The sequence below is a fragment of the Microtus oregoni genome, unplaced genomic scaffold, assembly GCF_018167655.1.
Source record: "Microtus oregoni isolate MIOR12 unplaced genomic scaffold, Mior012 000013F_ref0000133, whole genome shotgun sequence".
NCBI classification, from domain to species: Eukaryota; Metazoa; Chordata; class Mammalia; order Rodentia; family Cricetidae; genus Microtus; species Microtus oregoni.
The window spans coordinates 1320367-1343565 of NW_024543072.1; the positions used below are offsets into that span (position 1 = coordinate 1320367).

At 41.3% G+C, this 23199-nt stretch overlaps 1 protein-coding gene across 3 annotated transcripts in view; it reads left to right on the forward strand.

Moving 5' to 3' along the window:
• The window catches only part of LOC121455080 (UDP-N-acetylhexosamine pyrophosphorylase), a 42449-nt gene that overhangs the window by 17649 nt on the left and 1601 nt on the right, over positions 1 to 23199 (forward strand). The window contains exons 5-10 of one of the 3 annotated variants that reach the window (XM_041662618.1): positions 1095 to 1267; positions 7356 to 7549; positions 8041 to 8181; positions 9080 to 9268; positions 10287 to 10337; positions 22492 to 22558. In XM_041662618.1, coding sequence (XP_041518552.1) covers positions 1095 to 1267; positions 7356 to 7549; positions 8041 to 8181; positions 9080 to 9268; positions 10287 to 10337; positions 22492 to 22558 — 815 coding nt within the window. The remainder of the gene's footprint in view (positions 1 to 1094; positions 1268 to 7355; positions 7550 to 8040; positions 8182 to 9079; positions 9269 to 10286; positions 10338 to 22491; positions 22559 to 23199) is intronic. The other 2 variants (XM_041662619.1, XM_041662620.1) reach the window with 2 other exon arrangements.

Here is a 23199-nt window from a genome sequence, read left to right on the forward strand (position 1 = left end):
AAGATTTCATGTAACCCAGGCTGGTCTGCAATCATGTAGCTGATGGGACTTTAAACTCCTGATCTTCCTTCCCCTACTTCCTAAGTGCGGGAATTACAGGTGTGTGTAGCCATACTCTGTTTTAGAAGGTACTGGAGACCAAGTCCAGAGCTTCATGCATGCTAGGCTACCAACTGAACTGCGTTCCCAGTCCCTACATTTCTCTCTCTGTAGAAGAGTTTACTGATATTCTTAGCTGTTTTGGGAACTTTTTCATTATTGTTTAAATAATGGTCAAGATTGTTGAAAGAAATATATTAAAACAGCAATGAAAACAGAAAAAGTCTTTTACTTACATTTAGTTTAAATCTCAATAGGTTTTTGTATAAATCTGGCTTCTTAACAAGTGAATTAGTATAAAATGCTTAAATAGTTTTATTTTGAGATAATTAAGTGTAGCACAAATAATAAAAACCCAGAGATAGAAATTAAGGTTCAAGCTGAAAGATCAGAAAAGCAAAGCAGCCAGCCACTAGAGGGCTCTTACCTCTGTGCCGTCTTCCTGCCTGATAATTCCTCTCTAGTCCTGATATTAAAGGTATGCACCACCACCGCCCAACTTCTGTGGCTAACTAGTGTGGCTGCTGGGAATAAAGGTGTGTGCCACCACTGCCTGACCTCTTATGACTGACTAGTGAGGCTATAGCTTTGCATACTTATCTTCAGGTAAGCTTTATTTGATAGATCATAAACAAAGTATCACTGTAGTTAAGTTCGTTTGGGATATACATACTGGACTGATTTGAATCATAAATATTAATAAAACTTAAAATGGTCTGAAATAATCATTGCTTGATAAGTGTTATATTGTCCTATATATTATAGGCTAAATTATTGTTTGAGGTTTGCTGGACTTATATTATTGATGTTACTCTATGCATAATTATACTAAAAAGCCTTCAAAATAGCTTTGTGCTGTAACTTTTGATACCTGAACTCAGTGCTTATTCAGTTTTTAATTTTTTAAAACTGTTATGAAAGCCATTCCAGTAAATCTTCTGGTTCCCTTCACAGTGGGTCATGGTATGCTACTAGTGGGCTATTTTCTTTTTCAGATGGGAATGGTGGTCTCTACCGGGCTCTTGCAGCCCAAAACATTGTGGAGGACATGGAGCAAAGAGGCATCTGGAGTATTCATGTCTATTGTGTGGACAACATACTGGTAAAAGTGGCAGACCCACGGTTCATTGGATTCTGCATTCAGAAAGGAGCAGACTGTGGGGCAAAGGTAATGCGAATGGCCATTCTCTGTCAGTCATAGATGAGGGTAGGAATAAGACAGTCAGAAGAGACCTGAAGATTTCAGGAGATTTAAAAATATTGATATAGCCGGGCGGTGGTGGCACACGCCTTTAATCCCAGCAAAGGCAGGCGGATCTCTGTGAGTTCAAGGCCAGCCTGGTCTACAAGAGCTAGTTCCAGGACAGGAACCAAAAGCTACAGAGAAACCCTGTCTCGAAAAATCCAAAAAAAAAAATATATTGATATAAACACTTTTTATCTGAAAGGGTTTAAAGCTTCTATTCTCAGCAAATAAAGTATAATACGATCATGTTAAATCCCATGGAGACTGACGAAATGATTGAAAAGTTTGGAATAAACATGGGAAGACGGTCAAGATAAAACACAGGTTCACTTAACATGTCCTGCAGAGCCATCTGTTTTGGTGCAAATGATAGGTTTTTCGTTTTACGTGTGATCTACTAATGTGGTGTGTGTACGGCTAGCATTTGCTCTGTTCACCCACTGGAGAGTATCTGGGTTGATCTATATTTTAGCTGTCATGAACAGTGCAGCAATAACACAGGAACACAGAATAACCTTGAGACGCTGACTGCAGTTCTTTTGGACCTGTATGCAGTGGCGCTAGAGCTGGAGCACATGATGAGTACACTTGTGGTTTTTATAAGGAATTTCATATTGCTTTGCATAGTTTCTGTGCAGAATTTATGTTTCTGCCAACAGTGTGTAAGAGTTTCCTTTCTAGGCCCTAGAGAGATAGCTTGTGGTTATGAGTACTCGCTGTTCTTCCAGTGGACCTGGATTCCCTTTTCAGAACTCACCTGTCTGTCAGCTCACAGCTGTCTATGACTCCAGTTCCTGAGGATCCAGTGCCCTCTTCTGGCCTCTGTGGGGAATGCATACAAACCTGCAGGCAAAACATCCATAGGCAGTTTGGATGCTCACCTTACTAGACCTGGATAGAGGTGGGCGGTCCTTGGGAACCCTGATTGCTCTTCGAGCAGATGAGGGAGGGGGACTTGATCGGGGGAGGGGGAGGGAAATGGGAAGCGGTTGCGGGGAGGAGGCAGAAATCCTTAATAAATAAATAAATTTAAAAAAATCAGGTTAAAAGAAAAAAAAAACAAAATAAAATAGATTTTTTTTAAACGTTACCCTTTCTATATATCACTTTTTCTTTTTTTTGATGATATACATCTTAACTAGGCTGACTATAAAGTAATAACAAAGAGGTGGCAATTCTAATAACCCCAATTTGACCATTACACATATATAGTTATTGAATTATACTATATTATAATCATAATAATTTTAAAAATTTAAAAATAATTTTAAAATGAAGCAAATTGAAAAAATAGAGCATTTCAAATTGTAGAATGAGGAAACTGGTTAAGTAAAACTCCTCTCTCCTTCAAAAATCACCCCCCAAAAGACATGTAATTAAATATAAATGTTAAACTATAAAGATGTTAAAATGTAGAGTGTGTGTGATTTTGATGTAAAAGTAGAGACACATGCTCTGACCAAAAGTGAATCACATATGAATTTGAAATGTTTGTTAGAAATGGAGACCTCAGAGACATACCATAATCTTGGTTAAAGGATTTTCTATTACTAAAAGTCATTTCTCACCACATTAGTTTAAAAGTATAATAAGTCATATTCAGAAGCTGAAGTCCTCAATTTAGCAAAACAGGGCTTGGGAGATTGACTTCCTTCTTTGAGATAGGGTATTGCTGTCAGCTGAGACTTACCTTCCTAAGGGGCTGGAATTATAGGTACAGAACCACACAAGACTCTCTGGCTCTGAAGAGAATAATTGATGTAGTTAATCTATTTAAGGCATCTGTCTAATCAGATACTCAGTAGCACATGCTATGTGCTATAGCTACTGAGTCGTAATTGAAACAGCATTATTGATTTAAGTAGCTACCAAGCTTGAGAACCATCAAAGCCAAACAGTGTCTTTCTGACTTTGTTCCACTTAGTGTCACTCTTCTCTCTGAAATAGAAATGTAATTTCTACTGCTGTACTCTTCTGTTAGTGGAAAGATTACACTACCAGAGTAGACGTAGAAGGGGCATCCGAGGTGATCTCCTTAGCCTATTTGATCCAAGACATTGTCAGTCTTTGTTCAGACACTCTCCAAGTCCCAGATTCAGGGTCTTTAATGGTGTCTGCAGAAGCAGGGCTAGAAATCCATGTTTCCCAACCCCTACGCTCACTTCCATTCCACAAGCCCATGTGGAGAGTCGCCTGTGTTTCCTGGCAGCTTAGGAATTGTGGACTTGTGTGCTGACTTTGTGAGTGTCACACAGAGATGGGAATGCCACTTGTCTGTTAGCTGTGCCTGCGGCCAGAGTCCAGCTGTGTCTTCTGTACACTCACCACTTGTTCAGGTCTGTCATCTAAGACTATCATCATTCAGGGAACGGAAAAGAATTCAGAAGGAGTAAAGCTAAGGCTAGACTGACATAGCTCTAAGGTTTTTAGAAATGCTAGCAAATACTGCTTTCCCTAGCTTTGTATTTTGAGGTGTAAGTTCACCTCTGATTTCCAGGTGCAGGGATTATAGATATATGCCACTTGGCTAGCCTTTTCTTTTAATAAGACAATTAAGGTATTAAAATATATTTTGACATATTCTTTTCTTTTTGTTATGTTTTTGCTATTTAAATAGGTTTTAATTTTAAATATATTTTGATCATATTCCTCCTCTCTCTCAAGTCCTTCCAGAACCTCTCCTCCCTACATACCCAAGTTTAAGTTCTTTCTTTAAAAAAAAATACAACAAAACTCCCAAAATCAAGAAAACAAAATAAAATACCACTCAAAAAGAATACAAACAAAAAAAAGCCATCGGCCTGTAATCAAATAAAAGCACCCCCCCCAAAGCCCCTGTGAAATCCATTATATGTTGGTCAACTACCCCTGAGCCTGAGTATTAACCTTGGAGTAGTTGGTATACCCAGTGTCACTCCATTGGAGAAAACTGACCTTCCCTCTCCAGGAGGCATAAATGACAGTTCATTTGTTAACCTTTACCCTAGTGGCTGCATTCTCTCATCCATCCATCCATCCATCCATCCACTCATTCATTTTTTTATGCATATAACAAAATATAATAGGACAAACTGTCACATTGAAGTTGGAAAAGACAAACCCACAGAAGGAAAAGAACCCAAAAGAAGACACAAGAATCAGAGACTCACTTGTTTGCACACTCAGGAATCCTGTAAAAACACTAAGCTGGAAGCCATAACATATGCAAAGGTCCTAGTGCGGACCCATGCAGGCTCTGTGCACACTGCCTCAGTCTCTCTGGCTCTTACACTCCTCCTGCCTCCTCATACGCAGGGTTGCCTGAGCTATGAGGGGAAGAATTTGATAGAGGCATCTCATTTATGGTTGAGTGTCCAGAGGTCTGCCCGTGGGTCATTTTGTTCATCTGCTGCAGGAGAAAGTCTCTCTGATGGCTGAGCAAGTCACTGATCTATGAGTATAGCAGAATCTCATTAGGAGTCACTTTATCACTACATTTATTTCTCTCTCTCTCTCTCTCTCTCTCTCTCTCTCTCTCTCTCTCTCCTTTTGTAGCATTTGGTATTACCCTAGGTCCTTGCACTATCTAATTTCAGGTTCTTGGTCACTCCCGCAGTGTTGATTATGGGTTACATCTTGTAGATTGGTCCTTAAGTCAAATCAGTTATTGGTTGGTTACTCCCAAGAGCTCTGTGCCACCATTGCCCTAGCATATGGTAGTAAATTTATTTATAGTATTTTGTAGCTTCTTTCTTTATCTTGATGCATTAAATATTCTTTTATGGAGTGGCAAACTTGAAGACTGAGGTAGTTTATAAAAAAGCACAAATACGGGCTGGAGAGATGGCTCAGAGGTTAAGAACATTGGCTGATTTTCAGGAGGTCCTGAGTTCAATTCCCAGCAACCACATGGTGGCTCACAACCATCTGTAATGAGATCTGGTACCCTCTTCTGGCGTGCAGGCATACAAGGAGGCTGAACACTGTGTACACAATAAATAAATAAATCTTTGAAAAAAAAAAGCACAAATACAGAAAGATAGGAACCATTATTAATGAATGCTATTTTGTGAAATAATTACAGTAATTGTGTTATCTTAGACTCTTGCTTTTCAGAACATTATAAACAATTGATCAACTCTCTTAATTTTTATTTTTAATTTTTTTAGAGAGAGGGTTTCTCTGTGTAACAGCCCTAGCTGTCCTGGAACTCTTGTAGACCAGGGTGGCCTCGAACTCACAGAGATCTGACTGCCTCTGCCTCCTGAGTGCTGGGATTAAAGGTGTACGCCACCACTGCCTGGCCAGCTCTCTTAGTTTTTATAAATTAAATAGAGATTTTCTGTATAGTACAGCTGTCTTTCAATATGACGCAGTTGACAAACAATTTTGTAATTTAGAGTTTTATACTAATAATGTGAACAATGTAAAAGAATGATTATTTTTATCTCTCATGGCTGGTTGGATATGAGGGTGCATTGTGGTGACTGGAAAATAAACCTCACATGCATTTAAAAACTGGAAATTCTCCGCCTAGTAAGGCATCTGTTGTAGAGTGCGGGGAGTGAGGGCGGCGAGAGGTTGATTGACAGGAATTACAAACAGCCTTGATTCACTACAGCAGACAGTTGACTACACAGACACTTCCATGTACAGGACCCTCTTGGTGCAGCCAGACTCTGCCCCTGCCTCTAATTGCTGTGTAAATGAGGTCCTCAATGGTGACTTTAGTTCCTTGCCAGAGATCAGGACTGGTCTTGTGTATTTTAAGGAGTCAATATCTGAAGTAGAGGCTCACGCTTACTGGTAATATTTCATATAGACTTAGGGTATACTTTTCAGACTGGGACAGGTTTTTAAAAACTCTGCCGGCAAGCGGTAGTGGTGCTGCATGCCTTTAATCCCAGCACTGTGGAGGCAATAGAGTTCTAGGCCAGCCTGGTCTACAAAGTGAGTTCCAGGACAGCAAGGACTGATACACAGAGAAAGCCTGTCTTGAGAAACAAAACAAAAGAAACAACTCATTCTGCTACACACAAAACAAGGCCGTCAAATAATTCTTACTTGATTCTTGTACGGGCTATTCATCACCTCATCTGAACATTTAATTATAACTAATTATCACCTTACAGTCCCTCTGCCTCAGCTTCTATTACAGCGGTATAACCCACCACAAGTCAGTTTGGAATGTTGATTTTATGTTAGTGCAATGTGGAGTTGATCCATAGTTTCCAGGTGTGTGTCTGGGTCATGTTGAGACCTAGAGTAGTAATAGGTCAGGCTCATCTGAGGGATTTTGAGAATTGCATGTTCTTATCTTTGTCCTTGGATTTGATAGACACTTCCTCAGTTCCTCTGTCAGCTTAGAGCCAAATGAGCAAATCACTGGTTTTCATATAATGTAAAGGCCTAGACTCCTGTAGTTCAAGTGAGGTCCAGCACAAAGTGGGTAAGTGTGGGCTGAGTCGTCTTCAGATTGGAGTTGGTGGAGCCAGGTTTCCTCCTGCTTTTACCTTCCTAGTTCCTATCCAGGTTTCTGAAAAATAAGGAAAAGACTTAATTGTTGACTGAAAATTCAAGAAACAGAATTCAAATGAAGTAATCTGGGCATCTTAAAGTGAGAGAGAATGCCTTCCCTGCATCTGTTGTGGTCAGATTCCCAGAGAAATTAATTTATTTTCCAAGTACTTAAGTGTGGTTAAGGATGAATTAAATTAGAAATGCAAGGTGTTTGGGGAAGTCAGCTCTTCATCTAATTATTCCCTTCCTTGTTTGGGGAAATCAGTTCTTCATCTAGTTATCCCCGTCCTGGTTTCCTCTGGCCGGACGTAGGTAGTGGTGCTTTTGCTCTGGTAAGTAGGAAGGACACTGTCTCTGATTTCTGGTTGGAATTCTTTTAAAGCTTAAGCTTTCTCTTGGGTTGTATTTAAAAATGGCATATGTAAAATGTAAAGTTAGCCTTTCGTGTGCATGTCTCCAAAAGAACCTTTAATTAATTTTTCCTTTGCTTTTGCCTTTCCTTGATGGGCAGGTGGTAGAGAAAACAAACCCCACAGAGCCAGTTGGGGTGGTTTGCCGAGTGGATGGAGTCTACCAGGTGGTAGAGTACAGTGAGATTTCTCTGGCAACAGCTCAGAAGCGGAGCTCGGATGGACGCCTGCTGTTCAACGCAGGGAACATTGCCAACCATTTCTTCACTGTCCCGTTCTTGAAAGATGTTGTCAAGTAAGAACAGAATAGGGACCCTCAACTTGTCTGTTTTAGTTGTTTTTAGAGACTGAACCTTTGGGGAGATCGGCAGAAACTCCAAGTTCCACTCCACAGAACTCATTTTCTTGAGAATCTGTGTTCTCAGAAAACGCCTCACTTGTGACTGCTTCTCCCCAACTGTTTCAGGTGCTGGGTGTAGGCTGTTCCCTGTGCATCATCCCCCTGCCACCAAGGGAGCCTCCTGCCTCCAATGCTAGGACTGGGGCTGGATGTGCACTGCCATGGCTAGCTTTGCTTTTGTTTTCTTTAATGTAAAAATCATTTGAATATAACTGGGGATTCCAGTTATGGTTTTTACATATGAACTGAAACTTAATAAATGTTCTTCACTCTGAAAACCTCAGGGTTACTTATTGATACACTTGTGCCTGAGTATTTTCAGATTTTTATCTCTTTTAAATTGGATTTTAAAGTGATTATATCTTTTTCTTTCTTTTATTTCTCAGTGTTTATGAACCTCAGTTGCAGCACCATGTGGCTCAAAAGAAGATTCCATATGTGGATTCCCAGGGGCACTTAATTAAGCCAGACAAGCCAAATGGAATAAAGATGGAAAAATTTGTCTTTGACATCTTCCAGTTTGCAAAGTATGCTTTGAATAGCACCGTAAGACCAAATATATGCCTTGAAATGCCTCTTTTTCCTGTTAGCTAAGAAGCTATGCCCAGGACCACCCCCCCCCCCCCCCCCGAGAGTGTCTATTTCCTCCAGACGTCTTGATCACAAGCGTGTAGTCTAAATTCCTTATCACTCTCCAGTCTAACGCCACTGTCCAGGTGTGCTGTGGTCTGAGTGGCCGGAAAGCACAATATTAACAATAATCAAGTATACTATCTAAATCTGTTGCAAAGTTGTTAAAGCTGTTTGTTTTTTACTCAGAGATGAAAGAGGGTAATATAAATAGTTGACTAATTTTGTTTCACCAAGTCCACCTGTAAGTGTGTGTTCAGTGAACTCTTTAGACTAGATAAAGATCACATTGCATAATGAGGTATATGTTTCAGAATTTGGCCAATATGAAAATGCTGAAACAGTTAGTTGTATAAGATCATTCTTATACAACCATGTGCCTTCCTTTCCTTTCCCTTTTTCCTCTGTTTGCAGACAGGGTTCATGTAGGCCAGGGTACTAGCCAGGGTGTGCTTGAACTCCAGGTCTTTGTATCTCTACTCCTGAATGCTGGGTTATGAGTGAGCCTCCTGCTTCCATATGCTTTACTAAGGCCCTTTTCATCTGCCCCAAATAGAAATTAATGTGATCTTGGACATTACATATTTTTTTTCTATCTCATGTAAAATGAGTGTTGTGGAAAGGAGTTTCCGTTCTGCGGTGGAAAAGAAAGGTTCCATTTCTCTTTTTATTAGTGATGAGCACTGTTTGCGATCACTGGAAATCTAGTCACTGAAGGCCTTGGGATGCTGGGAGGAGTCAGGCTGTGTGGGTAGTTTGATTTCCTATGAATGAAGTCTCGTGGCTCCACTCTAGGAAGTTTGTGGTGTATGAAGTGTTACGGGAAGATGAGTTCTCTCCGCTCAAGAATGCAGACAGTCAGAATGGGAAGGACAACCCAACAACTGCAAGGCATGCTTTGATGTCCCTTCATCATTGCTGGGTCCTCAATGCTGGGGGACATTTCATAGATGAAAATGGCTCTCGCCTCCCAGCAATTCCTCGGTAAGTTACGGTCTTTGCTTTTGTATGTGTGTACTGCTTTGAACTTCTTTCTCCTGCCTGATGTATCCCAAGATCTTTTCTTGTTTATTTATTTTTAAAATACCTTTGTGTGGGTAGTTACTGACGAAAAGTGACCACTGCTTTGCCCCTTTACAAAGGGAAGGTCAGCTTCATTTCTCCTTAAGAGGAAGCTCTTGGAGAGCTCTCAGTATCTTGTCTGTCTACTTTGAAGCGTCCTCATTGTATCAGTGAAATAATTGCCACTAAATAATGGTCAGACAATAGTATTTTTTATGTCACATAGCTGATTCTGGGTCACAGAAGTTGTTTCTGCTGCCCTGTCTATTTTTGAGACTTACCAAAAACTTTCTCAACTACAGGCTGTCTGCAGCATTCTCTTACCGTGACACTAGAGAAGGTGCCGTGAAGGGAAGTAAATGCCAGTTACATTCAGTGATACACAAGCTTTAGAAATGTTGTGGGTTTCAGAGGCTAAGAAAAAAGGCACTTGGAGCTTTTCCAATTTTATATAAAGCATTTTTAGTCTAAATCCTTTATCTTACAATAGAACTCATTGGCACCTACAATATCCCTTTATAAACCTTTTGTGTTTTTGTATTTAGGTGAGTTATCTTGCCATTTAATTTTTTTATAAAAGGTAAAATCCTTGCTGCATGCACCAAAGTGTTAGAAAGCCTCAAACATTGGGCCACTGGGCAGTGGTGTGCACTGTCCCCTTACAGAATCTACTAGAAGGAATGGTCCTGGTTGTCTCTTAGTCAAGGCCACTTACAGCAGGTCTGCCTTGTTAATAAGCTTGCTCTGTGACATGTCACATTATTCTCATGCTCATCTTTGATTACTGAGTTTGGTTTTTTAATTTAATTTTTTGACTGTTTATAGAGCCCAATTTATGATTTACCATAAGGGCATGCCATTTGGTTAAGTGTATTTTGCACCTCCATTTCATTGTTATTATTTGTTTCCATTCCCATTAATGCTTTTTATTCCTACATAGCAGTGCTACAAATGGAAAGTCTGAGACCATCACAGCTGATGTCAATCACAAGTAAATATACCAGCCTGCCTGCAGTGCATGGTGATGGGGCTGTGCTTCTCTCCATACTAACTGGCATCGTAGTTTAGTGTTCTGTCTTTTGGGGTTCTGGAGGGGGGATGATTGAAGCTCTGGTGTGGGCGCGCTGCTTTCCTGGTGGCAGGTATCTATCTGGATAACACTAACTCAGAATCGGTGCATGCAGGAAGTGGGGAGCATGCTTTACTAAAGAATCTGAGCACGGGTGTTTGAGCCCATAGTGACATGTTTACAGGTGTTGGGATCCAGGACAGGTGACAGGCAGGGCGAACAAAGTTGGAGCCCAGTAGCATAAGCTGTGTGAAAATAGCATTGTGCAGTGATTTTATCCTGAATTGAATACATACGCTTTCAATATGGAGGGTGACTGACTGCTCCTGATGTTCAACAGCTTCTAATATGGAGGGGACCTCTTTTATTTTATTTGCACACGTTTTGTCTTTGTTATTGTTTTGAGAAAGGGTCTTGGTTTATAGCCAAGGCTGGCCTAGAAGTCTGTTCTATCTGCCTTCAAGTGCTGGGATTATGGCCACATACTAATTGTGCTTTCATCATTGTGAGTTATTTTGATTCTAAATCATGTATCTTTTTTTCAGTATCAGCAGTCCATTTTATAGCTTAGTATATATAACCTCTCATCTGGTTACTAAAGAGATTTTTTTGTTTTTGTATTATTTTTGCCATTATCTTTGTAGCTAAAAGGTCAGCTGGTATTATTACTGCCCTTTAATTAGATTTAGAGGCTGGAGAAATGGCTCAGTGGTTAAGAGCACTGATTGTTCTTACAGAGAACCCAGGTTCATTTCTCAGCAGTACAGAACTCTCTGTAACTACAGCTCCAGGAGTCTTAGACCTCCTTCTAGGCTCCTTGAGCACTGGGCACCAGGCAAGCACGTGGTGCACAGACATCTATGCAGACAAACTACCTATACACATAAAGTACAAACTAAAAAAAATAAATGTTTAAAAGTTGCTAGATTTGGTTTGAATTTTAAGATTTTTAGGTAGTTTTAGAACAACGTCCAGGGCAAAGAATCTGGAGGTGGAAGCAGAGCCACTGGCTCAGAAGCAGACCACTCTTGAGGACGCTCCCCAGCCAGGTGCCTCTCGTCCTGCTACTCGTTTTCCCAGGGGGCAAGGCTCTGAGCCTTGTGCCTCTGACCCTGTAGACAAGAAAGGGATCTCAGCTTATACACCTGTCTAGTTTCTTCCGGGAGTCATAGATGACTGTTGCCACTTACACCGTGGGAGTTGGGGCACAGAGTCCTTTATCATGTTCTGCCACATCCTTTATTTTTAATATGTAAACAAACTGCTTTCATAATTTAGGAAATATAGCTTTGCTCTGCGTTTCCTTATTGAACTATAGTGTTACTTTAAAACTGAAACAGTTTTGCCTGGTGGTGGTGGCACCATATCATTAATCCCAGCACTTGGAAGGCAGGTGGAGCTCTGTGAATTTGAGGCCAGCTTGGTCTACAAGAACTAGTTCCAGGACAGCCAGGGCTGTTACACAGAGAAACCCTGTCTTGAAAAAGCAAACCAAGCCAAACAAAAACAAAACAAAATAACCAAACCAAACAAAAACAGTTTTGTAATGATGTAGCTAAAAGCAACATTATTAACTTATTTGGATTTTTTTAAAAGTGTTTCTTTCCATTGCCTTTTCTCTCTCTCTCTCTCTCTCTCTCTCCCTCCCTCCCTCCCTCCCTCCCTCCCTTCCTTTCTTTCTTTCTTTTTAGAATAATCAAACCAAATGACATCATGGGCTCATAAGAAAATACTACTAAAAATCTTTAGTACCAAAGATGCCTACAGAGAGTTCAGAAAGATTATTTGAAAATGAGATGTAAAAGGCCATCGAGATGGCTGGGTGGGTAAAGGCACTTGCCACTAAGTCTTATGTCCTAACCCACATAAAGGGTTCCACAAAGTTGTTGTCCTCTGACCACCACATATGCACTGTGGGAAGCCTGTCCGTGCACATGTACACACATAGAGGTGCGCACACACAACCCTGTGATAGATACAAAAGTTAAGAAAAGAGTGAGATAGTAAAAGGAAATACTTCATGTGGGAGAGAGAAGAAACAGCTTGGAGAGACTAGGAAGAAAGGAAGCAGGGTTGTAGAGCTGACAGAAGAGATGTTTTTACTTTTCATCTTAACTTACTATTAGCTACTAAGAGGTTGCTTAGTGAGAGAATTAGGGACCAGTTTGTTAATTGGGCCGCTTCACCTATAAGCTGGGAGTCTATATTTGGTGATGACCACTTCTGTCTTTCCTCCTTAGCTGTTGAAGTCCAATTTCTTGGTTTTGTCCCATTTGGATGCAAGGGCTACCACTGCAGGTCTAGAACAGAAGTTATATATTCAGACCCATTATGTATTTGTTTCTTGGGTTCCAACCACGTTCTCATCATAACTGAATACTCCAGGGGATGAAATGAAACTGGCTCTATGCATCTTATCAGTGTGATAGGCCTGCATTTCCCCACTTGGTTAGTATGGCTGAGCTTCCCCAGAGGGTCAGAGCTAGTCCTCTTGTCATAAGATTGTGACACATATGTGGGGGGCTGTGTCTCTTTTCTAGACTGTCGTTTACCTTTGGAGTTGGTTTAGTCATATGTCCAGCAAGTTCAGCCTGCAGCTGCTGTCAGTCTCCTAGGTTCTGAAGCATCATATGCAGGAGAAATAGTCATTTCTGACAGCCTATTGGAATTCATGGCCCATATCCATAGAAATATAGAGATGTTATCAGCAGTACGAGATTATGATCTGACCATGTGGCCTAAGTCATCGTTAGTCTTGGGATCGCTAGGTATCTAATTCATTTAGTTTATCAATGAATAGCAGCAGTCGCTCTGAAATGAGTAGAGATGGCAAGGGGATGTTGAGGCCTGGGCTAAACTGTTGAGGATGGGTATGATCAGATGGACCATAGTTGGGATAACTTGGATTAATCCATTATTCTATAGCACCTTGTTCTGTGTGGAAGTAGCAGGATACAGGGCATTGGAATAGACAGTGCCTGGGGTATACTCAGTTGACCTACTTGGAGAAAGACTGGTCTCAACTAGCCTTAGGAGCTCTCTGATTTTATTGATGTTTCCACAGTTTGAGAATTCATTCTTTTTTTTTGTTTGTTTGTTTGTTTGTTTGTTTTTCGAGACAGGGTTTCTCTGTAGCTTTGGAGCCTGTCCCGGAACTAGCTCTTGTAGACCAGGCTGGCCTCGAACTCACAGAGATCCACCTGTCTCTGCCTCCCGAGTGCTGGGATTAAAGGCATGCGCCACCACCGCCTGGCTCAAGAATTCATTCTTGGAAGAGGAGAGATCTGTAGCTTGTGCTGTCTCCTGTTGGCTGACTCTTTTCTGTTTTTAAGAGAGAAGCTCTTGCCGTACAGCCCTTGTTGGCCTCCAACTCAGTGATCTACTTCCCTTGGCTTCTTCAAGTGCTGAGATTACAAGCATGTTTCATATGGCTTCCTTCCCTCCTCCCTCTCTCCCTCACTCCCTCTTTCCTCTCTTTTTCAAACCTCTTTTTTAAAAATTATTTTATTGCCGGGCAGTGGTGGTGCAAGCTTTTAATCCCAGCACTTGGGGAGACAGAGACAGGTGGATCTTTGTGAATTTGATGCCAGACTGGTCTACAGAGGGCGTTTCAGGACAGACTCCAAAGCTACAAAGAAACTCTGTATCAAAAAATCAAAAAGAAAAAAAGTTTTTATATTTTTAAAATTAAAATATACTTGCATCATTTTCCTCTTCCCTTTCCCCTCTTCAGCCCTTTCCTCATACCCAATACCCATTTGATTTCTCTCAAAATCATGGCCTCTTGTTAATATATGTATGTAAATAATCTAAATCTAAATACAACCTGCTCTATCCCTGTCTGTTGGTGTCTCCTGTGTGTATATGGTTTCAGGGCCAACCACTTGGTATTGGTATTGGGGAAGACTTTTCTCCAGCTCTCAGCATCCCTTTGTTGCCTGTAGTTCCTGGTCTAGGAGTGGGGCCAGGTGAGATTTCTCCCCTCCATGCTAGCGTAGTGTACTTCTTCCTTCTTCAGCTTGTGTTTAGGCAGTCATGTTGTTGAGGTATCACGTGTGAAGCTTCCCTGTCATTTCTAGGAGACAATCTCATAGCACTTTTCCTGTTTGTCTGGCTCTTACAGTCTTTCTGCCCCATCTTCCGAGGTGTTCCTTTGTATTGGAGCCCTATTGTAGATGTATTAAGTGCGGCAGGACACCCCACCATCACTTCTCTTTTCTCGGAGTTGTGCCCTGTGGTGCTTTCCTTCTGTTGCACAGAGAGGGTCTTTGGTGAGGTTGAGAGCTGTACTTGCCTGTGAGCACAAGGGTGGATGTTTAGAATATAGTTAGGAATGTGGTGTTTAGAGAATGGTGGTTGGCTCTCCTCTAAGCTCCACATCCTCACTACCCTGTGTTAGATGGTGTTTGGCTGAATTTCCAGTACCAGGTGTAGTTTTCCCCTGGTAAGCAGATGATCAGGCAAGTTAGGGAACTGCTGGTTACCATTATCACATCCTTCTGTGGTCCAGACTGGCCTCCTTCTGGATCTCCTTCCTCTACCTCCCGAGTGCTGGGATTGCAAACCTGTAGTACCGGTGCTTGATTTATGCAGTGCTGGGATTGAACCCAGAGCCTCACGCATGGTAGGCAAGCAGTCTACCAGCTGAGCTACATTCTGAACCTACTGTTGGCAAGATTCTTGATAACAAATAGCACAGCTCTCCAAGGACTGACTATAAGGAAAACACTCTTGACTTACCTTAGATTATCTAGGAATTCTGAATTACAAATGTCTGTAGATACCAGACTGAGAATTGACCGATGATGACTTTGCCTTGACACTTTCTTCTGCTCAGTACTTTAAAAGGGATTTTTGGTAACACAAGTATTTTTAGACATATCAGTAAATGAACTGAGCTAATACAGGAGACTTAGATTGTATGAGAAAATCTTGTCCTGGAAAGCCATGGAACAAGGAATGAAATGTTTTCTAACTGTGCTGTCCAATTTGGTTGTCATTACCTACTTGTGGCTCCTGAGTGCTTGAAATGGGATTATTATGACTGAAAAACTGAAGTTTGAAATTCTCACTAATTTGAATATTTTCATTTTAAGTAGCTCTGTGGCCAACTGTGTGGACCGTGCAACTCTAGAGTGTTTGTTAGCATTAGGATCTGACTTGCAAGTTTGCTTTGTGAGAATTAAAATAAATGTGAAGGGCTTAAGAGACCTAGCAGTGCACCTGGCACTTAGATGTGTCTATCAGCAGTCCTTTCTTAACGACCTTTCTGAAACTGGAAATGAGATTGTGTAAGAGGGTCATATATAAAGAGCTGGAAGGAATTATAGGTACTTGGTCAAGTATTTTGTATCTGACCATGAGAATGTGTTAACCTTAGGGGAATTTAGGGTGGGTTTCATTTTTTTTTCCTTTTTTTATTGAGAAAAGGAGAAAAAAAAAAGACAAGTTTCCACCTCCTCCCAGCCTCCCATTTCCCTCCCCCTCCTCCCACCCTACGCCCCCTCCTCCCACCCTTCTCCCCCTCCCCCCACTCCTTTCCCCCTCCCTCTCCAGTCCAAAGAGCAGTCAGGGTTTTCTGCCCTGTGGTAAGACCTAGGACCTCCCACCTCCGTCCATATCTAGGAAGGTGAACATCCAAACTGGCTAGGCTCCCACAAAGCCATCACATTACGTAGGATCAAACCCCCGTGCCATTGTCCTTTGCGTCTCATCAGCCCTCATTGTTCACCATGTTCAGAGAGTCCAGTTTTATCCCATGCTTTTTCAGTCACAGTCCAGCTGGTCTTGGTGAGCTCTCAATAGATCAGCTCCACTGTCTCAGTGGGTGGGTGCATCCCTCGTGGTCCCGACTTCTTTGCTCATGTTCTCCCTCCTTCTGCTCCTCATTGGGACCTTGGGAGCTCAATCCAGTGCTCCTGTGTGGGTCTCTGTCTCTATCTCCATCCATCACCAGATGAAGGTTCTATGATGATATGTAAGGTATTCGTCAGTATTGCTCTAGGATAGGGTCATTTCAGGTTCCCTATCCTCAACTGCCCAAGGAACTAACTGGGGACCTCAGCTTGGGCACCTGGGAGCCCCTCTAGGGTCAGGTCTCTTGCCAACCCTAAAGTGGCTCCCTTAACTAAGAATTGTGGTTCCGTGCTCCCCTGTCCAACCTTCCTTTATCCCAATCCACCTGTTTTCCCAAGGCCCGACCTCCTTCCCTTCTAACTTTTCTCTCCCCATCTCCCCTTACCCCCATCCCACCCCACCCCCAAGATCCCAGTTTTCTCCCTGGCAATTTTGTCTACTTCCCTTAGCCAAGAGGATAACTATATGTTTTTCCTTGGGTTCCCCTTCTTACTTAGCTTCTTTAGATTCACCTATTGTAGACTCCGTGACCCTTATTTATGGCTAGAAACCAATTATGAGTGAGTACATCCCATGTTCATCTTTTTGGGTCTGGGATACCTCACTCAGGATAGTGTTTTCTATTTCCATCCATTTGCATGCAAAATTCGAGAAGTCATTGTTTTTTACCGCAGCGTAGTACTCTAGCGTGTATATATTCCATACTTTCTTCATCCATTCTTCCATTGAAGGGCATCTAGGTTGTTTCCAGGTTCTGGCTATTACAAATAATACTGCTATGAACATAGTTGAACAAATGCTTTTGTCATATGATAGGGCATCTCTTGGGTATATTCCCAGGAGTGGTATTGCTGGGTCCAGGGCTAGGTTGATCCCGAATTTCCTGAGAAACCGAAACACTGACTTCCATAGTGGTTGCACAAGATTGCATTCCCACCAGCAATGGATGAGGGTACCTGTTCCTCCACAGCCTCTCCAGCAAAGGTTATCGTTGGTGTTTTTGACTTTAGCCATTCTGACAGGTGTAAGATGATATCTCAAAGTTGTTTTGATTTGCATTTCCCTGATTGCCAAGGAAGTTGAGCATGACCTTAAGTGTCTTTTGGCCATTTGAACTTCTTCTGTTGAGAATTCTCTGTTTAGATCAGTGCCCCATTTTTTAATTGGGTTAATTAGCATTTTAAAGTCTAGTTTCTTGAGTTCTCTATATATTTTGGAGATCAGACCTTTGTCTGTTGCGGGGTTGGTGAAGATCTTCTCCCAGTCAGTAGGTTGCCTTTGTGTCTTAGTGACAGTGTCCTTTGCTTTGCAGAAGCTTCTCAGTTTTAGTAGGTCCCATTTATTCAATGTTGCTCTTAATGTCTGTGCTTCTGGGGTTATACATAGGAAGCGATCTCCTGTGCCCATCTGTTGTAGGGTATTTCCCACTTTCTCTTCTATCAGGTTCAGTGTGTTCGGGCTGATATTGAGGTCTTTAATCCATTTGGACTTGAGTTTTGTGCACGGTGAAAGATGTGGGTCTATTTTCATTCTTCTACAGGTTGACATCCAGTTGTGCCAGCACCATTTGTTGAAGATGCTTTCTTTCTTCCATTGTATACTTTTAGCTCCTTTATCAAAAATGAGGTGTTCATAGTTTTGTGGGTTAAAATCCGGGTCTTCTCTACGCTTCCATTGGTCGACTTCTCTGTTTTTATGCCAGTACCACACTGTTTTCATTACTGTAGCTCTGTAATAGAGTTTGAAGTCAGGGATGGTAATGCCTCCAGAAGATCCTTTATTGTATAGGATTGTTTTGGCTATCCTGGGTTTTTTGTTTTTCCATATAAAGTTGATTATTGTCCTCTCCAGATCTGTGAAGAATTTTGATGGGATCTTGATGGGGATTGCATTGAATCTATAAATTGCCTTAGGTAGAATTGCCATTTTTACTATGTTGATCCTCCCAATCCAAGAGCAAGGTAGATCCATCCATTTTTTGGTATCCTCTTCAATTTCTTCAATGCCTTAAAGTTCTTGTCAAATAGATCTTTCACTTCCTTGGTTAGATTTACCCCAAGATATTTAATGCTGTTTGTGGCTATCGTGAATGGTGAAGCTTCTCTGATTTCCCTCTCTGCTTCCCTATCCTTTGTGTATAAGAGGGCGACTGATTTTTTGGAGTTGATCTTGTATCCTGCCACATTACTAAAGCTGTTTATCAGCTGTAAAAGTTCTTTGGTGGAGTTTTGGGGGTCGCTTAAGTACACTATCATATCATCTGCGAATAACGAAAGTTTAACTTCTTCCTTTCCAATTCGAATCCCCTTGATCCCATTATGTTGTCTTATTGCTATTGCTAGAACTTCAAGTACTATATTGAAGAGGTATGGCGAGAGTGGACATCCTTGTCGTGTTCCTGAGTTAAGCGGGATGGCTTTGAGTTTCTCTCCGTTTAATTTGATGTTAGCTGTCGGCTTGCTGTATATAGCTTTTATTATATTTAGGTATGACCCTTGTATCCCTAATCTCTCCAAGACTTTTAACATAAATGGATGTTGAATTTTGTCGAATGCTTTTTCAGCATCTAATGAGATGATCATATGGTTATTTTCTTTCAGTTTATTTATATGCTGGATTACATTGATAGATTTTCGTATGTTGAACCAGCCCTGCATCTCAGGAACGAAGCCTACTTGATCATAATGGATAATATTTCAGATGTGTTCTTGGATTCGGTTTGCCAGTATTTTGTTGAGGATTTTTGCGTCAATGTTCATGAGTGAGATTGGCCTGTAATTCTCTTTCCTGGTTGAGTCTTTGTGTGGTTTTGGTATCAGAGTAACTGTAGCTTCATAAAAGGAATTAGGTAATGACCCTTCTGTTTCTATATTGTGGAATACATTAAGGAGTATAGGTATTAGCTCTTCTTGGAAGTTCTGGTAGAATTCCGCATTGAAACCATCTGGTCCTGGGCTTTTTTTGGTAGGGAGGTTTTTGATAACAGCTTCTAATTCTTCGCGACCAACAGGTCTGTTTAGATTGTTCACCTGGTCCTGGTGTAACTTTGGTATATGGTATTTATCTAAAAAAGTGTCCATTTCTTTTACATTTTCCAGTTTCGTGTTATACAGGCTTTTGTAATAAGATCTGATGATTCTCTGAATTTCCTCTGTGTCTGTGGTTATGTCCCCCTTTTCATTTCTGATCTTATTAATTTGCGTATTCTCTCTCTGCTGTTTGATTAGTTTGGATAGGGGTTTATCAATCTTGTTGATTTTTCTCCAGGAACCAGCTTTTTGTTTCATTGATTCTTTGGATTGTTTTCTGTGTTTCTATTTTGTTGATTTCAGCCCTCAATTTGATTATTTCCAATCTTCTACTCCTCCTAGGTGAGTCTGCTTCTTTTTTTTCTAGAGCTTTCAGGTGGGCTGTTAAGTCTTCAATACAAGCTTTCTCTGTTTTCTTTAAGTGGGCACTTAGTGCTATGAACTTTCCTCTTAGGACTGCTTTCATAGTGTCCCATAAGTTCGAGTATGTTGTTTATTTTCATTGAATTCAAGGAAGACTTTAATTTCTTTCTTTATTTCTTCCTTAATCCAGGTATGGTTCAGTAGTTGACTGTTCAGTTTCCATGAGTTTGTAGGCTTTCTGGGGGTAGCATTGTTGTTGAATTCTAACTTTAATCCATGGTGATCTGATAAGACGCAGGTGGTTACTAATATTTTTTTGTAACTGTGTAAGTTAGCTTTGCTACCGAGTATGTGGTCAATTTTCGAGAAGGTTCCATGAGCTGCAGAGAAGAAGGTATATTCTTTCCTCTTCGGGTGGAATAATCTATAGATGTCTGTTAAGTCCATTTGCTTCATTACCTCCATTAATTCTCTAATTTCTCTGTTAGGTTTCTGTTTGATTGACCTGTCCATTGGTGAGAGAGGAGTGTTGAAGTCTCCTACTATTAGTGTGTGTGGTTTGATGGCTGCCTTGAGTTTTAGTAATGTTTCTTTTACATACGTGGGCGCTTTTATATTAGGGGCGTAGATATTCAGGATTGAGACTTCATCCTGATGAATTGTTCCTGTTATGAGTATAAAATGTCCCTCTCCATCTCTTCTGATTGATTTAAGTTTGAAGTCAACTTTGTTAGAAATTAGTATGGCCACACCTGCTTGTTTCTTAGGTCCATTTGCTTGATAAGCCTTTTCCCAGCCCTTTACTCTGAGTAGGTGCCTGTCTTTCTGGTTGAGGTGTGTTTCTTGTAGACAGCAGAATGTTGGATCCTGTTTTCGTATCCAATCTCTTAGCCTGTGCCTTTTTATAGGTGAGTTGAGCCCATTGACATTAAGTGATATTAATGACCAGTGGTTGTTAACTCCGGTCACTTTTTTAGTAGTAGGGTTTGTGTGTTTCCCTTCTTTGAGTTGCGCTGGTGAAAGGTCTCTAGATGACTGAGTTATTGTGGGCATTGTTGGACTCCTTGGTTAGTGATTTTCCTTCTATAATTTTCTGTAAGGCTGGATTTGTGGCTACGTATTGTTTAAATTTGTTTTTATCCTGGAAAATTTTGTTTTCTCCATTTATAGTGAACGAAAGCTTGGCTGGATATAGTAGTCTGGGCTTGCATCCATGATCTCTTAGTTTTTGCAGTACATCTATCCAGGACCTTCTGGCTTTCATGGTTTCCATAGAGAAGTCAGGTGTAAGTCTGATAGGTTTACCTTTATAAGTAACTTGGCCTTTTTCCTTTGCGGCTCTTAATATTCTTTCTTTATTCTGTATGTTTTGTGTTTTGATTATTATATGGCGAGGGGATGTTTTTTTTTGATCCAGCCTATTTGGTGTTCTGTATGCTTCTTGGACCTTCATAGGTACCTCTTTCTTCAGGTTGGGAAAGTTTTCTTCTATAATTTTATTAAGTATATTTTCTGTACCGTTGAGCTGCACTTCTTCTCCTTCTTCTACTCCAATTATTCTTAGGTTTGGTCTTTTTATTGTGTCCCAAATTTCCTGAATGTTTTGTGATGAGAATTTGTTGGTTTTGCTGTTTTCTTTGATCAGTGTGTTTATTTTCTCTATGGTATCTTCAGTGTCTGATATTCTCTCTTCTATCTCTTGTAATCTGTTGTTAGTACTTGTCTCTGTCGTTCCTGTTCGTTTACCCAGATTTTCCATCTCCATTCTTCCCTCGGTTTGTGCTTTCTTCATTGCTTCCATTTCATTCTTCATGTCTTGAACCGCTTCCCTAACCTGTTTGATTGCTTTTTCTTGTTTCTCTTGGTTTTCTTGCGTGTCTTTGAGCGATTTATTCATTTCCTCTACCTTTTTGTTTGTAATCTCTAATTGTTTATGGCAGTTTTTCACCTCCTGTTTAAGGTCCTCTATTATTTTCATATAGTTCACTTTTGAGTCGATTTCTTCTATTTCTTCAGGAGTAGGGTGTACAATTCTTCTTATTTCGGGATCCCTGGTTTCTGGTGGTGTCATGTTGCCTTTCAGGTTGTTGGAGGAATTCTTGTATTGGCGCCTTCCCATCTCTTCCTTCAAATGGAGCCAGGAGAGGCCTGGTCTCTTGGTCCAGTCTTTGCTGTGATTGACTCTCTGGGTATATCTCTTCAGTGTAGAAGCAGGAACCGTTCCTGTCCCAATGGGATTCCTCAGCAAATAAACAGGGCCGCCGGTAGCCCAATGATCCAGGGCCAACAGGATGAATGGAGCAAGGGGGGTGGTGGTGGTGGTATCCAGAAGCGCGCAGGAAGCCTGGCGCCGGAGCTGAAGGTGCCCGGCTTCCTTACAGGGGACCCTGAGGCCTGCCCGGTAGGCAGGCACTCACCGCTCTGGGTGGGTCGCCTTAGTTTAGGAGCTTGAAACTGTACTTGAGCACTGGTCCTAGAATACAGCAGGGCAGGGTTGGGGAGGGGTGCTGGGGGGGCTGGGTCGTGCGAAAGAAAGACAGCCCTGCAGAAGGAGCTGGGGGAGGGGGTTTGTGCTCTCTTCCGGGACAGTCCGCCCCTGGATAGCGCACACTCACCCGTCCTGATGGGATTCCTCAGCAACTAAACAGGGCCGCCGGTAGCCCAATGATCCAGGGCCAACAGGATGAGTGGAGCAAGGGCTGGGTTTCATTCTTTAACAAGAATTTTGTGACTTGCAAGCTTCTCAGAGGAAAGCTATGGTCTTATTTTCATACTAGCAAGTAACATGGGAAGTAGAATCTTTAACATGCATGTGTATTTTTTCTTAGCTTGAAAGATGCCAACGATGTGCCAATCCAGTGTGAAATCTCTCCTCTCATCTCCTATGCTGGAGAAGTAAGTTGACTTCACTTTTCCTTCTGTTCTTTTACAAAGTACTGTGTTTCTCCAGATAGCTAAACGTTTTCACCAGCAAGAAGTGGAAAGAGTATTTGAAGAGGTCTATATGTTAATTAGCTCATGTGGATCATGCCACGGCACATGCTAGTACCCTGTGAATACGTATTATTACCAGTTTAAAAAACCTCACAAAAGCAGGGATCTAGTGTTGCCCTAGGTTGCAGTAGAGTTATTTCCGAGAATGTAGTGTTTTCCTGAGGACTCCTCCAGGGAAGGAGCAGGAGGACCTGTGTCTGTTCTGAATGCTTGGTAACTTCTGCTGTGGTCTCTATCTGTGGGTCATGATCCCTTTGAGGATCACATATCACATATGTTGCAGATCAGATGCTTACATTACTATTCACAACAGCAAGATTACAGTTATGAAGTAGTGACAGAATAACATGAGTAACTGGATTAGAGGGTCACAGCCTTAGGAAGGTTGAGAACCACTGATCTATACCATAAATGAACTACTTACCATTAACAGAAATCTATAACATATAATATTTTTTACCTGCCCATTAATGCCTATGTGGGCTTTTAAAAATAAAGTAAGTGTTTTATAATCACCTGGCTGCTTTTTAAATGCAGTCTAC